This window comes from Rhyacophila brunnea, unplaced genomic scaffold (assembly GCF_057557595.1).
Source record: "Rhyacophila brunnea isolate RB1 unplaced genomic scaffold, BYU_Rbru_1.0 scaffold_15, whole genome shotgun sequence".
Classification (NCBI taxonomy): domain Eukaryota; kingdom Metazoa; phylum Arthropoda; class Insecta; order Trichoptera; family Rhyacophilidae; genus Rhyacophila; species Rhyacophila brunnea.
Window position 1 is genome coordinate 18,316,093 of NW_028232806.1, and position 18,053 is coordinate 18,334,145.

An 18,053-nucleotide genomic window follows, 5' to 3' on the forward strand; every position below is an offset into this window, starting at 1 on the left:
TCAAATCTCAGTAGATGGGGTGAAGAAATGGTTATGTTGTATTCTAAAATCCCTAATTCTTGAGAATTCCCACACTATAGAGATTTAGTATATTAATTATACAATATCATTATGATGTTATGATGGATCTGAAATACATGGCTCTTGCTAGCTTGAAGATTATTCTAAAACTGAGGTGAATAATTTAATAGAAGAATTTTTACACAACATTCCCTCAGCCATTAGTAACAACAATCTTGTATTCACAATTACAATAAATGTATCTGATGTAGATGAAGACAACAAGTCAATTGAAATTGAACAATAAACACTGGGCTTGTTGCATCAACAATAGTTTTGTATTTTTATTAAATTATATTTTCAACATAATTTTCATTTTAAAATGGTATTAAACAAAAATTACAAAAAAAATATTTTAGTTTTTCCAAATTTCCCATTTTCCCAACAATTTCCATACAGTTTCTCCGGAAAAAAATATTATATTAGATAACTTTCAAGAATTTTATTAATTTTGACATGAAAAGTGAAACTATGTGTCCTGAATCACCAGGATTTCCATACAAATTTCAGTTAGAACCTTGTAGTAAAGGCGATTTGTTTGAGTTTCAGGTGGACAAAGTTCTAACTGAATTTGTGATATATAAAATTAACCATTAAAAACTAGTTTTGACGTAGTTTTATTGATAGTTACAACATAGCAGTACCATCATTGATATATTCAATCAAAAAAATAATTGAAAACATTCACAATTAAAAAAATACAAGCCTTCAAAACTTCAACAGCCCATAACTTTTTTGCTGCAGTTGTTCACTTAGAACCCTGTAGTTCTCGGGTCGCGATTACTTTTAGCTTTGACTTTCTCAACTAAGCGTTTGCATAGTCGTAAATTAAATTTTAAATGGCAAGGCAGAAATAAGTATTGTGTACAAAGGAGGAATAAGTTTAGTACCTACTGATCTAATAATATAAAGAAAGGATATTATTTAAGCGACATAGGTACTTCCCTACAAGCTCCATACTCCTTGAGATTTCATCAATATACAGTACACATAGGGATTGCAATACCGGTATTCTAGTGTTTATCAATACCGAAAAACCGGTTTTAAAAATCCAAAATACCGGAATTTTCGGTATTAAGACACCACAATCGTTTACGTTTTGAAAATGAATTTAATGTTATTTTTCATTATTTTGTACTGTATTGCCTATTAAATTGAGTGTATAAGTTATGTGCTACTAAAATGAAAATATATTGACTGAATCCAACAAAGGTGAAATGACAACAAAACAAAATCCATCAAATATAAGTACCTATTTATAAAATTGTCCTGATAAATTAACACAAGTACTTAATATTTTTTCGAAATCGAAAACATTCTTGACAAATTTTCAATTATTCTATAATACAATTAAATTATTAATATGACTGTATAAGCGTTGAAGGAGCTTTTTCTGCACCCGCACTTATTTGCACTTAATGAACTACCCTTTTAGAGGGCTTTAGTTAAAATTATCAATATATTGAAATTATTTGTGAAAATCAGCAGTTCTGCAATATTATGATCAACATAATGGCAACATAATAAATGTAGGAAGGTAGGTTTTCGCTATAAAATAATGTTTTAAAGAAATTTTAATAGCTATATTTATTGGTTTTTTATGTTTTAACGAATACCGGTATTCAATAATAAATACCGAAAAACTGGTATTGATATTTTCATTCGGTATTGCAATCCCTAAGTACACAGTCACATGGACATCATTGTAATGAAAAACATTCTAAATACCTACACCGAAACCAATGTTGACAATTTAGCGTTTTTCGCCAGATCTAGGATTTGTTTAATAAATGCTTGAAAAATACACATCATGACGAAAATCGGTACTGTTCGGTTATCAGGAATACAGCGGAAACACATTTTGATATGCTATAATGACACGCTCTTGACACGCTATAATATTACACCAGATTTGCTTTAAAATCAACATGCTTGGCTTATTAAAATGTATGTCCTGCGAATAAAATAAATATAACATTTCTACATTATTGTTTTAAGTGATGAACAAATGCATTATTTTTTAGTTGTACGATAGTTCTTAGTTGCGTATTAGGAAACAATAAATTCTTGTTGCTGTTTTTGGGAATAATCAGTTCATAATCATGGCAAATAAACATAACTACACAAAAATATGTAATAATAATATGCGATACTTTAACAAATTCACACTTTTTTAAACTACTTACTTATAGGTTTATCTTTGCTAAAGAATATCATTGTTAAAAAATAATACTATCGACCGAGGGTACTTGATAGAATTTGATATTAAATTCTAATTGATTTGAGTTTTGTACTATTTTTGAGTCATATCGCACTCACCAAAATATGGCAAATACACACTGCGAAAGTGCGAAACCCAGGACGCAAAAAATAAATCAAATGGAATATTACAAAACTCATATGTTATAATAAATTGTGTCAAATTGTAAGCTTTGTAAATTTCCGTTAGGTAGGCGGATCATTCATTATAAGCAAACCGACTAAAATGCATCTACGAGTAATTTATATAATATGATTATCCGTAACTATTATCTATCTATAGCATATTATGCATTCGAAAATAAGGTTCAGATTATGATATACATAACTTTATATTTACTGCATGATTGCTTCTGCCATTTCTTTATCTACCGATACAACTCACCAACTGTAAAAGTGTAAACTGTTATTAACATTATAAAGATCATTCAATCAACGTGAAAGTACTCTGAACTTGGGTACCAGTCGATGATTAGATATTAATATGTGCCGTATGTGCCCTAAAAATTTTAATTTGAGAAGTTTAACAAACTTTATCACGTCATCGGATAGGTAGGTAACCTTATTTTTTCCACTACCAATATACATCCAATTATTCCGTTTTGTTACCCTTACGCGTTATGCACAGCATCTGCATACATCTCTCCACACCACACAGTACTACTTACTCTAAGTGGGGTCACCTTTAAAGACATACCACACATATAATAATACATAATATACACTCGTAGTTTGTAAATTAATAATTTTGTTAAGTTTCCAAAGTAAAGTCAATGTTCTTTTAATAAACATTAAAGTGGAACTTATACGCTAGCAATAAAGCTCAGCCCTATTAATTCTCAGCCCAGTCCTGTCCATCATTCTGGCTGAATTCCAGTTATTGCGTGCAGTCTTGCATGGCTCCACGCTGGCTGCTCCGACAGCGTATCGGGTGAACAATCACAACCACAGTTCCGATAGTCAATGTCAGTTTAATTATTTATTGTCATCAAATATTGTTTGTCAAATAATAGAAGGTTTGTTTAATCTTCTAAATTTGGAAATATTGGATTTTCATTAATTTCTGGCATGTTGCGATGGCCATTAAACATGCCTGAAATTAATTAAAGTCAATTATTTTTGAAGCAATACATACAAACAAACTGATACCATTACAATAATAATATAGATAAGTATCAGTAGTTTCCGTGCGCCTTATAATTTCAATACGTTTTTATGGATCTAAGACCAATTTAGAAAAGCAAAAATATTACCAAACCAAACAAAATGCGAATAAAAAGTGAACTCCTCCAGATTTGGGACTCTCACATGTTTATTCTTGTAGTGTAGGTGAACTAAATGAAGAGTGCCATAGGTTTTTCACCAACAGAGGGGTGAAACCAAGCCGTGATGGGGACTGCCAGATGTCGAAATCATAAAGGTCTATATTATCATCTGTGACGAGATCCCGACGACAAAGAAGAGGGATGTAATTTGTTCATAAATAATGGAAAAACTAAACGTTTGTTCATATTTATACTGATATATTGAGATATTATTATAGGTTAATTCAGATGGCTATTATGGTAAGGTTTCAATTTCGGGACGACCCTATCAATAAATTGAGCGGGATTTCAAGATTGCAAACTCTAATAATATTTATTACATATCTAAATCCTTATTTCCTATTTACATATCCCTAAATACACGCTATACCAATTTTTTTTTGACCGTGTTCGATTCTAATAAGATTATTTATCTGCCTCCATAGAGCGGAGGTTTGTATTAACAAATTTTTGTTTTTACGAGAAATGGATGTTATCCACTTGCTCATCATATTAGTTCCATATTCTTGCCTACAAACACACATTGAAAAACAATTCGTGTATTCAACAGACTTAGACCAAATACCAGATTTATATCCACAAAATACTGTACATTGTGAGCATAATATTATGGCGTTATTCTAGAACCAATGGATTTTTATTTTATAGGTTATCTTTTACTTATTTAGAAGACTTTCCCCTCAATTAAGTGTTAGTTTTATTATATTTAATATTTCGATGAATTTCAGCCTAAAGTTTTCAAATTTTTATAATCGACTTGTAATGTAAGATCGCTGCGTCTACATTATATTATTATACGCACATGTTATTTGAAAGGGAAGTCAAAACTTGAATGAAGAAAAAATATGAATGACTGGTTCGCAACTTAAGTCGATAGGGACAAACTTTTAATGAAACCGATGTTTATGTATTTATATGAAAGTATGTATACACTTTTCTACGTTTGGGTCAAATTTCCTTGAATCTGTTAGCCATGTATCGTTTCAATTTATACAATAGGTACAGTATTGCCTAAAGCTATATAAATGTTTTTCAATATCAATTCAAGGTAAATTAAACAAAATTGCTATCGGAAATAATGGACGATCCGACGCAACTATCGGGTAACTTGTCAGGCTTTTTCAACGTATTGTCCCATACATATATTAAATATAACTGTTCTATAGTAATTATCCGGCAAAGTTTAGTTGTAGTTATTGAGTACCTACCTAACTAAAATTTAACAAATGAAGCATTCTAACATATTTTCCACTATGAAATTATTAATTCAATAAAGTATCCGAAAGTTTGTACATATACAGTTGGCAGTATCACAGTTCATCGTTAACTGTTATATTGGAACCCGATGGTCGTATAGCACTTAGATCAAATTATGTCCAAATAAAACACTTACAAATTCGTAATAAAGTCCACCAGAATACAAGGAAAAGTCATAATGAAATATTTGTATCATATTTATCACCATCAGCCGGGGTCGATCCACTGCTAGATGAAAGCCTCCCCTAGCTTTCTCTACTCTTCTCGGTTCCTAGTTCTTTGCTGCTACGTACATTCATATACTTTTATGAGCTCGTCTATCCAGCGTGTTGTAGGGCGTCCCTGTGGGCGTTTAGTGAATAAAATATGTAGGTATGTATGTTAGTTAATTAGGAATACATTCATATTGTACATATGTATATAAATGATAATAATGATAGCGTTATTATCAGATATTTGATACCAATCAATATCAAATTAAAGTTATTATTGAATCTAACAAAATTGGAACATTACTGTCTGCAATGTTTCACGACCAACGCGTATTTTTTTTTATCTCAATGCTATACGGCCTTCTCTTTTCGGTACGACGTTTCACGGTGAATTTCGATACGGCTAAATGTAATACGTACAATGTGCATGTAGTCAAATATGTATACTGTATACATATTAATATGTAAGTAATGATTATTTGTTAGGTTAGGTTAGATTGGATTATCATTCTTGAATTGTGTCGCTAGATTTCAAAATCAGCTAATTCCATAATAGATGAATAGGAAAAAAACAGCTTTTTGAATTCTCAAATACACAGTCACAAGGGTGAAAGTTTATATTATTTCGAGTATAGAATATTTAAAATTAATAAATTCTACATTTTGATGATGCAGAAATGTTAGAAAGCAGTAGTTCTTCATTAATTCACAAAAAAGTCAAAAATACCTAAAGGTGGAGTTGGCTGATTTTGAAATGTCGTGACACAATTCATCAATTTTGCCGAAATCGTCTATGGAAATAATGCCGTTGTTCCCGCCTGGCTACTAGTAAACATACTTGTACTTACTGATTTTTCTACAGTAACTGAATGTAAAAAAAAAACTGAGGTTTTAACACTTTTAACGGCTCTGGTCATAAGGCATTAATTAACAATATAAGACAAAACTAAATGCAATTCACATGCAATATTGCACCACGCTACAACTAAGAAATTAAAACGACCATATAATTATCTAATCCATGTATACTTAATTACAGTGTTTTATAATATCACGATTTGTATATAAGGAGTGTCTCTCCGTGTTCTGAGATGCTCATTTGGGTTTTTGTTACTTTCTCCGTGCGTATTGAATGAAACTAAATAATATAATCCGACATGGAACCTTTAAGCTGCGGTGCGTGCTTGGAGTAAATAATGCATCAGGAGCGTGCAGTTCACAAAAATAATATGTAAACAGATGTATCTGTGTTACCTACTTCATCAACACAGCTCCTCAAAATACAATATTGTCTTATTATAATTCTAATGGATTGAAGTGTTGTACTATTCCATTTTTGAGTTGTTCAGCATCTTCATGCAATACGCGCACTCACCAACGGCAAACACACACTACGACAACGAACACAGTTAATTTATTTTAACTTATATAATAAATCAATAAGTACAATAAAGCAGGCAAAAACTGTATTATCTACCTATTACGTCAAGTACCAAGTATAAAAATAAAAAATATGAATAGTTTAGGTGTTTGTATAATAACCATACCTAATACTAATCTTTCTATCGGAAAGAGTTGACCGTACTTGTTGACTATACGGTCTCCAATTGTATTACGGGGCGTTTTACGAGGGCGAAGTCGGCGAAGCGTTGAGCGGCACGCGCAACTCAAACGTATAGCCGTGTGAGAAAATGTTCGTAAACAGTCTTTTTTGGTTGTACGTTTATACGGTTATACGTTTGTGTTGCGCGCGCCGCTCATCGCTTCGCCGACATCGCTCACGTAAGACGTAGTGTTAGATTCAATATGAACATTAAATCAATTTTCATAGCTGATTTTGGCATAATTCATGAATTTAAGAACGAAAACCTAACCTAACCTAACCTAACAAATAATCCAGTACTTTTAATAGTAAGTGTGATACGGTGAACTGCATACGTACAAGTTTTCGGTCACGCCATTTCATTCCGGTGATTATTTCACTGGTACTGTAGTATTTCACTAAACTTACTAATACATATCTACCGTAATTTGAATTCGAGACCTGTTGTAGTCTTAAAATGAAAAATAATATCTTTCCTTTGTATACTCGTACTTCAATTCCAACTTCATCATTACATCTTATAACATTATTCAATTTTGTATGTATATCTCATAAATACATCACCTTGACATCACAATATACTTCGTTCCAAACGTCTTCATTTTCAACGCAGAGGTCTGACATAATGTTAAGCCGCAATGTCAAATTGAATGCAGATTTTATCACAAGCATTTCGCGGCTGCTGTTTATGTCTACTGTTATGTTTAAAATTTATTTATGGTGGAATGAATACCATAATCATACATATATACAACTTTATATGCATGTCGCATATTTTCAATGATTACAATATTAGAATAAGCTAGAAATGGAACCGGAACCATACTCTTCAACCCCTTATTACTAATTCCGAATCTTGAGTAACCCAAACCCAAACTCAAACCGGACGACCGTCTCTAATCATCGCGTCTTCCCGCTTCCTCTTTTACATACAGTCATCGCATCACTGAATCTCCGTGTGGCTTTCTAGAATTTTGGGTTCACTAACATTCGATTGATCAGGCATTTGATTTTAATTTATAATTCGTACCTAAACTAGTTTTAACACATAATAAATACCGCTTATAAGATTACCCGAAGTCGGTTCCAGGCTAATCTAATCCCAGAAAGGAATCAATATAATGCATGTCACAGCCTACGTCATGATTATATATTTACTTAATTAGAAATATTATCCAAATCGGAACTGAACTTCACAACCGGCGTTTCTATTTCCAATATAATCCTGGGTAGTTACAATATAATTTTATTATGTATGTGTTTGATCACCGTTTTAGAAGCATCGTTTAATATATTCAAAGAATCACTGTTGAGTGTGTTGGAATGGATGTATAAAGAAACGGTGTCTATCTAGTCCAGGGATAAATTTATTGTACGCATGTGACATACGACTGCATTTTTCAGCAATTTCTACAGAGTGTAGAGTAAGTGATAAGTTACAAAATACATTGATAAATTAAAGGGTTATTTGCGTCATGTATTCTCTCTTATTATCTCAATAAAATCGGACATGTTTTTAAAATTCGTAGACCATTACCGCTTGCTTATGCTTGTCTTGTACAGAAGAACACGTAATCCGGTATCAAAGCTTTTCCGCCATCTGCAATAATTTATACAAATCAATAAATACGGAGCATGCCCAAAAATGGTCAATAAAGTACTGCCTATGAAATAACCTTGTGTTTTTATTGTGCGATTTATTGTTAATTTGAATGTAATTCAATAAATATATATACGCCCATGATAACCGAGCAGTTACCGCCGAATATAATGTCGTGGGGTTCCGGATTCGAATCCCGGGTGTGGAAAATTCACATATTGTTCAATTCAAATTCACAGTACTGGACCCAATAGGTTGATCAAGTCACCTACATTTGTTTTGACGCGAAATGGTTGTAGGACCTACAACCATTTCTCGTCAAAACAAAAATATGTTAACACAACTTACAGTAAAGTTACACTGTATATTATCGGATACAATAAAAAAAATATTAACTGCATCCCTACAACTCAATGGTTTTCGGGAATAATTATCATAAAATTCGCCGGACACAGGACATGGGAGGTTACTCATGTAACTCTCAGTTTAACTTTGAAGAGCACCTCACATTTATTACACTACAATACATCCGCGTATTGGGTGTGGCGATGTACCGCCGTGAAGATCTCTTCACATATTACAGTCTTGTTTATCAGTATTGTTTTAGTTTTGTTTTGTATACTACATAATTATTTTATTAATTATTAGATTTTGATGGGGTCTATCTCTATGTTGTAGAGTGTAGACTAATAGAGATATATTACCATCACAGAACAGATAATTCTGTGTTCCCTGATTACCATAATAATAGTGATACATGTAAAAATAAGGTTTATTACACAATATCTACTTATGCAACCGATATCAGAGTTGCATCTTGCATCCAACGTCTTGCGAGCGTGCTAGTAATATATACTTTCCCAAAGAGATAATTGGGATTGAAAACATCAATTGACTCTAATCAGTTTATGTGACATTCGCTTCGTCCAATCGCACTTCTTATTTATGACTTTGTCCACCATTTTTTCATCTCTCCAGCTGAGATCAAGGTACTTTGAATTGTTACAGAGAATAATTATAGTGGATACTATTGCTAGCGTACTTACAACAAAATAGAATTACATTCTATTACGATCTTTTTTTCTTTTTATTACCATTTTATTTAACAAATTTTTAATTTCTGCAATCACTATCAAACCGTAAACTCTTTCCGATATACTGATTCAACAATCTTATCTAATAATAACAATATGTGTGTTTTAATGTACCTACTTGATTATTATTGTTTTATAAGTACTTTTATATTTCCATCTGTTAATACTAACAAAAACTAATAATTTTAAAAGTGAATATATTTTTGGTTTATGTCTACAATAATGGTTTTCTTCTATATAAAAATTGTCACTTACGTCTTACACATTAATCGGAATGTCGCAATCCGCAGCGTGCGCATCGCTAATCGAATGGTCTATGGTTCGATCCCGGTCACATCCAATATGTTTACTCCAGAGTAAATTATGGTGATTAGTTTACGCGCAGTGGACCCAATCCTGGCGGTCCCGGGCTGGATTCCCGGACGGGAATCACATTTTTTGTAAAATCTCCATCAGTTGGGCCCACGACCTGGTCGCCACGAAGGCCAATTCTCATTTAGAAACTTTGCGGCGTCATACTGCCAACGTGAAGATCTCGTCACTTTGAATGTTCGGCAGTTTTGTATAATACCTTTGTTACTTACTACAATTTGGAGATAGTATTGCCTCTGCGTGTGCTCTCCCATGGGAACTCTTAACTTAAAGTCATGTAAATTCAGTCAAAGCACATTTAAGTGCATGCCCATTTGTTGTGCATCTCAAATCTTAAATTTCGATTTTCTCAAAACATACACACATATATTTTGCACTAAACCATCGATATATATTATCTAAATACCTATCAATTTTAGCAAACATTACCTTTCTCAAAATTTCAAGATTAGTCAGCCATAACAAAAATAATATACAGCATTAACAATAGAATCAGAGATAGAAACCCTCAGCAGTGCGAGAAAGAAGTATCGATCGATATATTTTACGATGAATGCATTATAATGGTCACTCCATACACGAAGTATGACTAATGATAAAATGTTGGCGACATTTTAATTGAAGTTAATAATGTAATACTCAGAGATGAACTTTACTCTCGCAACTCAATGGAAACTTAGCATCTCTCACACAAACTTCGTATCGAGATAGACCAGCGCCGTGGGAACGGGTACAGTGTCCTTTACGCATAACGATCTTTCAAAGCATTAATTTGCTTCGCTTTTCATTAACCTATGTGACACTTCTTCAGTAAATCAACGTAGCACTATCTACCTAATAACTTTGTTAATAATTAGCGACATCGTAAAAGTAGACAGATATAATTAATATAATGATGGTATAGGTACTAACTAATTAAGTATGTTTATTTTTTATCAATAATGTTGGATATAAGGGGCTCACCCCTATATCCTAACCTCACCCCACCACTCCACCGCTACTATCGGAACACTTTGCCAACCGTGATGAATTGCTGCATGCGGGTTATTTTTGAGAAGTTTTTTCTTGACTTCGGCAACTTTTAAGCACAGAACAACTGATATTAATCCGAAAGTTAGTCTCCATAACCAACCGTTCTAACAAAAATAATATTAAGAACACGTCACACGTGCTTTCTTTCTTCCACTTAGGCGTTCTTAGAAGAATAATATGTCTTTTTTCACTGAACTGGTCGTCGAGATTAGCCTCTTAGCCGGCTTTCACATCTAAACTCTCCCTCGTCTGCCGCACAGCCGTAAATCAAATCTTCTAGGAACGTCGATCCGATGTTGCATATGAAGACCGCGCACATCTACCTAACGACAATCGTACGTAACCTCTCGAAACGTATATATATTTGGATGCGGCGACCGGCGAGTCGGTATAGGAATGACCAATCGTAGGTGTATGTATTCGTTCAGGCGTCTTCGACTCGCAGCCCGTGAAGCATGCAACTTGTCGATTGCAATAGTAGATGTTTTGTTTTCAAACTAAAAAGTCGCATTCGAACAAACTGCGGAGTTCCATTTGGCAACGTGTGTTTTGTGAAAATCGATGACATCACATTGACATATTCAACACATTGCAGACGGGCGAGCTTAGATGTGTGAGCCGGATTAATGTAAGGCGGGTATCTTTAACACTTATTCGCCTAAGTATGGTTCTGCATCGCGCTCCAAGACTTTTGAAGGCAGATTTGGTTTACGACTTTATGACGGTTAGGCGCCGTGTACATAGAATCGGGCGTGCGGGGCGCTCGCGCATATTCAATGTGAATCATCGAAAATACAACGTAATCAAATATGGCAGCGCACACTGGTTTTGACGAAGCACTGTGTCCGCTCGCCCCATGATTCACGCGTTGTTTGGCTTCTCAGAGGGACGAATTAACGAAAATACTACGTTGTTAAATATGACAAAGCAAATTAAACACGGCAAGCAAAAGGGGCGCGCGCCCTTTATCTGCTTCTGGACGCGTTGTCGATAGACGGGCGAGTAGGCATTATTTAATAACAGTGAACTCATCGTTTAATTGCTGGGTGTCCGATATTTCGCTGGTAGAATTACATCATCGTGAATATGAATTACAAGCCGCCGAGAAATATAATAATATTTTTACTGCTTTGGTATGAGAGACGCTGATAATAATAATTATTTTGTGCTTCTCGTGCCCCTTACTACATAGGTGAAGGGTAATGCGCGGGTGGGAGGGGGCCTACTTCGTAGTGTGCGCCCCGAGCGCCGCTTCTGGTGGGCTTCGTCACTTAAGCAAAAAATACAAACCCCCCTGTCCTCAAATATTACCAATACTGAATGAAGTACAATACCTCATCTATCTATTAATTGTGAGACGCATATAACACGATATGTGTTTAATAAATGTCCGTAATTATACTTTTAGAAGGAAAGGTAAACGTTAAAATCGTTGTTTAGTAACGAGTCTTATCCACTTATATAAATACAGCTTTGATGTTAATCCGATTAATCGTAATAAACATTTTCTTTTTACGGCTTAACAAACACGAATTGCACACCAAACCCAGTATAATAATATACTTCTTTACATTCTATACCAGATGCACATCACATTATTTTTATCCCATCAGATAGGAATCTGGCGTATAAGAAGATAAAAATCAGTTAACTGTTACAAGAATTTAAAAATAATGTTTACTAATATTGATATTGGACATATTTGATGCATATTTACGGCCCTACAAAACAGTTAACCTAATATTATTACGGTTATCCGATATGTAAAACATTTACCAAACGCCCTGAATTATTTATGATGTAAACATCACCGTAATTTTTAATGACTAGCAACAGTAAGACAATTTCGCCTAGAGATATCGGACATAGATCTTCCGTTTAAAATTAAAAATTACATAGGTATAACTGTAAGTATTAAGAAATACCGGACTTATCTCATATGCTATCAAAAATGGTTCTATTTTTCGAGAAGTCATCTAACATACTAAATAATACAATAATAAATTGTGTACAGAAAAAAAGCTTCCAAAATAATTGAAGGTAGGATTACAAAAACAACATCATAATGTCAGCTTTTCATATTTCAGATTTGTATGTCATTCTGTTTTTTAAATATCGTCTATATGCTCTTATTTATCGTTCTTTCAAAAACAGCATATTATAACACGAGTCAAAAGGTGGAAAAGTATTTTTTAATTAAGCAAAAAAAAATCATTTTACTAAAGAGTTTCCACAAATACATCATATTAATAATTATTATGATGTTTTTCTGGAAACTCTTTTGTAAAATGGTTTTTTTTAATTATTAAGTCAAATGATAAGTCTGAATATTATTTCTCATCAGAAATAAACAGATATTTTGTAGTATCACATAAAAAAAACATAATTCACAAGGAAGAGATTATATTGAGTTTTTTTGCTCTCCTACATTGTTCATTTCTGACATTATGTTGTTTTTGTAATCCACCCTTCAATTTTGTACTCTAATTTTTACTCAATAACATATTAATTATAGATATTATTAATGCCTCATTACACCAGCAAACTCGATCCCAACCAGATTCAACGATCAACACTGACCATCGTCGCGTCGTGAGCAATCCTCGACTTTAATAATAGCAATTACACGAAACGATTCGGCTACCAATCCGATCGTGTTAACACTTGATTTCATTGGTTCATAACTTCATAATATACGTATAGTGTTAACCTTTTCAATACCAATAATTATTATGATAAAGTAAACCAACTTGGTGGCAACACTGGAAACTATTTAATATTAAATTTAAACATGACGTAACAAGTTGCTGATTGTTTTTAATAGCATATTATTTATTTTTTGTATTACATAATATTATTGTCTGTTAAAATAACGAATAAAGTTAAGCAATATTCATTATTTAAACGTCAAATTTTCGATATATCAAAAACAACACAGGTCACGGCACGTGCGATCCTTATTGGAAGCTCACGGGTAAATCATATTTCAATAAGCTCACGGGTAATTTCATAAATCAATTTTCGTAAGTACTCGGTAATCTTCGAGCCAACTGTCATCGATCGGCGAATGAATCGGACACTATAAAAATATGAATTATTTTAATCAACGAACGATCGACATGAAAATGCCCGAGGAACATAATTAGGTGTTCCGGGATGGAGAAAGTTTTTGGAGAGGGTCAAGACTCAAAACCCCAAGACAAGGGTTGTAAATGCATGAATTGATATCACATTTTATTACAAATCGAGGCGAACTTTAAATGTTAAACAATCGTCATCGCCACTAATTTATATCTTTCTCAAAATTATAACCAATTTTCACTTATCAAAGTGACCAAATATTACAGATACCAATGTACGCACCCACAGTCCAGACATTGGTATCAGTAGGTATATCGTCGCTTTTCATAGATAATCCTAATATATAATAATGCTATTAAGCATTGGCTTTTAGTTCTGTTACAATGTTTATTTAAGCACAACTCCACTCACAGACTCAAAAAGCGCGTCCTATTGTGTAGCCATTTTTGCGTATTTTTCACAATGGGCCAGTTAGTACGAAACCGCACCGGATATTGTAAAAGTCAATTTCCTCCCGCGCGCTTCAATTTCCCGCGCATTTGTGCTTTGAAATCAGCATCATGTTTGAATCATCGATGTACAAAATCAATAAAAAAAAAACTCAAACATAGGTAGATTCCATACCTATAAGTATTCTCTTCTTTATTCAAATTATTGAATAGTTTTTACGCGCTGTATACCGTATACTTGTACAGGAAGGTACGCTTAATGCATTATGGTCAATGCCAACCGATATACAACCACGCCTTTTAATATATAAGTACAAAGTTTGGAAACACATCATAACAAAAAAAAAATAGATCAATTAAATAAAATGAAAATCTATTAAATTAGAAATCCATTCCAATGATTTTAAAATGTATTTTTTTGTTAATCTTACGATTTTTAATTTATTTATGTTGACAGCTGATGTATCGGGCGCTATGAATCCAACTTCAGAACGACTATAATTAAGATAATCAATTTTCATAACATAAAGTTGAACGCTTGCAACTTCGGTATGACAGAAAGAGAACAACGCATTCTCTATTAAAAAGTTTAAAATAAAAAAAATCTTCTTTTAAAGAGAGATCGATCATACGTATGGATTTATGGATTCGGCATCGACAGTATGAAGCAAATAAAACAATGTCCAAAACTACAGAACAGATTCATAAGATAGAATTAATGCGAACACCAGTCGTCATATACCAAGACTGTGAAGCCAATTTTGGTTTATGACTTAATGACGGTCAGGCCATAAAACGCAAGAAAGACAAAGTACACTGAGTGTCCTCAATTATTACAAATAATAATGAAAAATAAAATTCATTCATAATAAAATATAAATAAATTTTACTTATTATAAATAACATTCATTATAATCAATGAGAAGGATGTAATTGTTAATGTTGGAGACAGATCATCATAATTTTGTTCCCTGGTTGTTAATTTTAATCTGAGATGCGGTTCCACATCCAAAAGCATGTTCCTTTTTTTGACTCTCGTCTACAAAATGCTGAAAACGCAACTTCACATAAATATGAAGTTGGAAAAGGTAATATGTATTTCAGGACTTTCTCTGTTAAAACTGGATACAGAATATATTGTATTTGCAACCAGAATGATGTTAATATACTCATTATATTTATTTTTCAAAAATCCGTCTGAAGCTAATTCCAATAATTGCTCTTCTTCCGCATGCGATAAACCTTTTAGCATGGATGTTGTATTGATGTCGTATTAATGCTTGTTGCACCAGGCGCAGCCAGGGGGTACGCATACCACACTTTGGGAAACACTGACCTAGATGAAATTTTATTTAACTAGCTTGCAAATAACGTTTAACATCCTGAAGTATTAATTGGTTTCAAAGTCCACATGTTGGACGCTAAGCCACTAATTTGAATTATTAAATCAATAATAAATTGAAGACGCATTTCATGTAAAGATAGAATCGATGAGCAAACAAGTTTGATAATAATTTAAAGTTGGAATGTAAAAAAACTTAATACTACTTACCGATGTTATTGTCGATAGGCAACATATTAAAGAGGGTTTTTGTCGTCAACGAAAAAACAGTAAAGTGGGACTTTTTTGTTTCTGCTTCAAACAGTTTTATACTAGTTTATAAACGTCTATAATCCATATTATTATTGTCAAAACCCCAAAAATTCCATAATATAATAGTAATCGCAAATCACTAGAATAGCAGTCATTCATTATAGTGTTTTACTCACCTAATAAGCTAAGGCTAGCAATCCACGACGCTTCCTGGTCAGTGATGGTGAACAATGGTTCCATGGACGTGAAATTTGTGAGATTTCCGAGAGTTGCATTATTCTGCATGGATGCGATGGCGGGTGACATATAACCCTTGCCGAGTCCTCCAGTAAATGGTCCAAGTGACACTGCCAACGCAGCTAAGAACTGCAAAAAAAGAATTTATTTTTAGCCAGGAATCAAGATTCAACAACACATTTCGATCATTACTGGTTTTGTCTCGTTATTATTCTTTCACGAAAGCTCGGGCGTGATACAGCGATTTAATAAAGTACCTATACAATATTTTTTACAAAACTCTAAGTACGCGGTTCATCTCTTTACTCGTATAACGGATAAAATCAAGAAAGCTTTTCTGAACGACAGAATAGGAACTGTTCCAAAAGAAGGATGAGTGTGAAGAAGTCTGGTGGAAATGAGTGGTAAAACAATCATGGATTCACCAAACCAACTGCTCTGCACCACACTCGGCCTTAACCGAGTGCGTGCAACACAAGCCCCTACGTTAGATGTAAAGCTATCAGCAGTTTCGTTATGTCTGGAAATGTCTCAAGAAAATGTTTTTGAGAAGCTGAGGTCACCACGCAATAAAGTGTGCTTTGACTGAGTTTAAATTGACTTCTTTAATAAAATATGCACAGGGAACTAACAAAAATAAAAATTATAAATAATAATATAAAACAGTAATACAAAACAAAGTTAATCAAAACTGATGAACATTCAATGTGAAGAGATATTCACGTCCGGATTAAAACGCTGTAATATTTTTATTGCAATAAACTTGGCCTTTTTGGAGACCAGGATGGACGGCCCGATGGACCCAGCAGCTGATTGGAGCAAATTGAGCATGTCTTGCCTTTTCTTGCCAATAAGGATATTTCCAGAGGATATGGTTTGAGCCACATGAACATGTTGGTCGCATGGATAGTGGGGATTTACATCAGAAACTTTATTTCAGCCTCAAACCCAATGCACCTTTGAGAACTGTTTTCTGTCAGTGTGATTGTGTGTGCCCGTGGTTTTGTTTATGTGCGTATTTGTCATCTAAGTTGTTGAGTAAATGAATGAATAGTTTTGTCAAAATTACTAAAGCCAGTTAGTTGGTTTGTCGAGTCATTCATTACCATTTTCATTACACATCTCAGCTATGAAATATTTACTATTTACACAATAAAGGTAACGTACGAACCTAATAGAATGTGTATTATGTGAACTATAATATAGTTGCTACTTTGTAAAAGAGATGTTAGTAGTGAACTAATAGGTACCTACATTCGTTTGTATACCAGCATTACCAGGCGAAATCTGCCGCACACCGATCGAGTATCGTGAAACAATAAGAAACCTTCTAAAAGTGGACGATAATGTGTCCGAGAACGGAGAGCAAAAAAAAGTTTCGCCTCTATAGGGTGCGTTCCCGACGTGCACTACGTATTATTATTTATTTAGACCTTTTTATCATGTTATTATAATTTGAATAAACTAAATATAACGCCGTTTTGAATGAATCCAAATTTTGTTAAAATGGTATTTTTCCAAGTAATTTAAATTTAATTTTGATGTTGAATTTACTTTTAATTAAATAAATATACAATTCTAAGTTTCTTTTGGTATGAAAAAAATATAATGGGTTAACAATTTTTTTGTATTGTAAGCTTAAAAGGAACGTATTTAAACACCAAAGAGTAAAATAAATAATCCACCTTGGCTGAATTTTTCGTTTTCAAAATACGAAATTAAATTGCCAAAACGTGGGCAATAAAATTAATTTGTGTATTTATGTAACAAACTTATATTGTTAATACAAGGTATAGGGGAAAAACTATGTATTATCCAATTTTATTCATCGCCATGAAACCTACCATCCAGGGATTCTCAATAGTATTATTACAGAAT

At 33.3% G+C, this 18,053-nt stretch overlaps 1 protein-coding gene across 3 annotated transcripts in view; it reads right to left on the minus strand.

The window, feature by feature from the left end:
- The window catches only part of LOC147074987 (facilitated trehalose transporter Tret1-like), a 100,031-nt gene that overhangs the window by 11,944 nt on the left and 70,034 nt on the right, over positions 1-18,053 (minus strand). For all 3 annotated transcript variants that reach the window (XM_085942859.1, XM_085942863.1, XM_085942862.1), the window contains exon 3: positions 16,115-16,304. In XM_085942859.1, the coding sequence (XP_085798985.1) occupies positions 16,115-16,304 (190 nt within the window). The remainder of the gene's footprint in view (positions 1-16,114; positions 16,305-18,053) is intronic.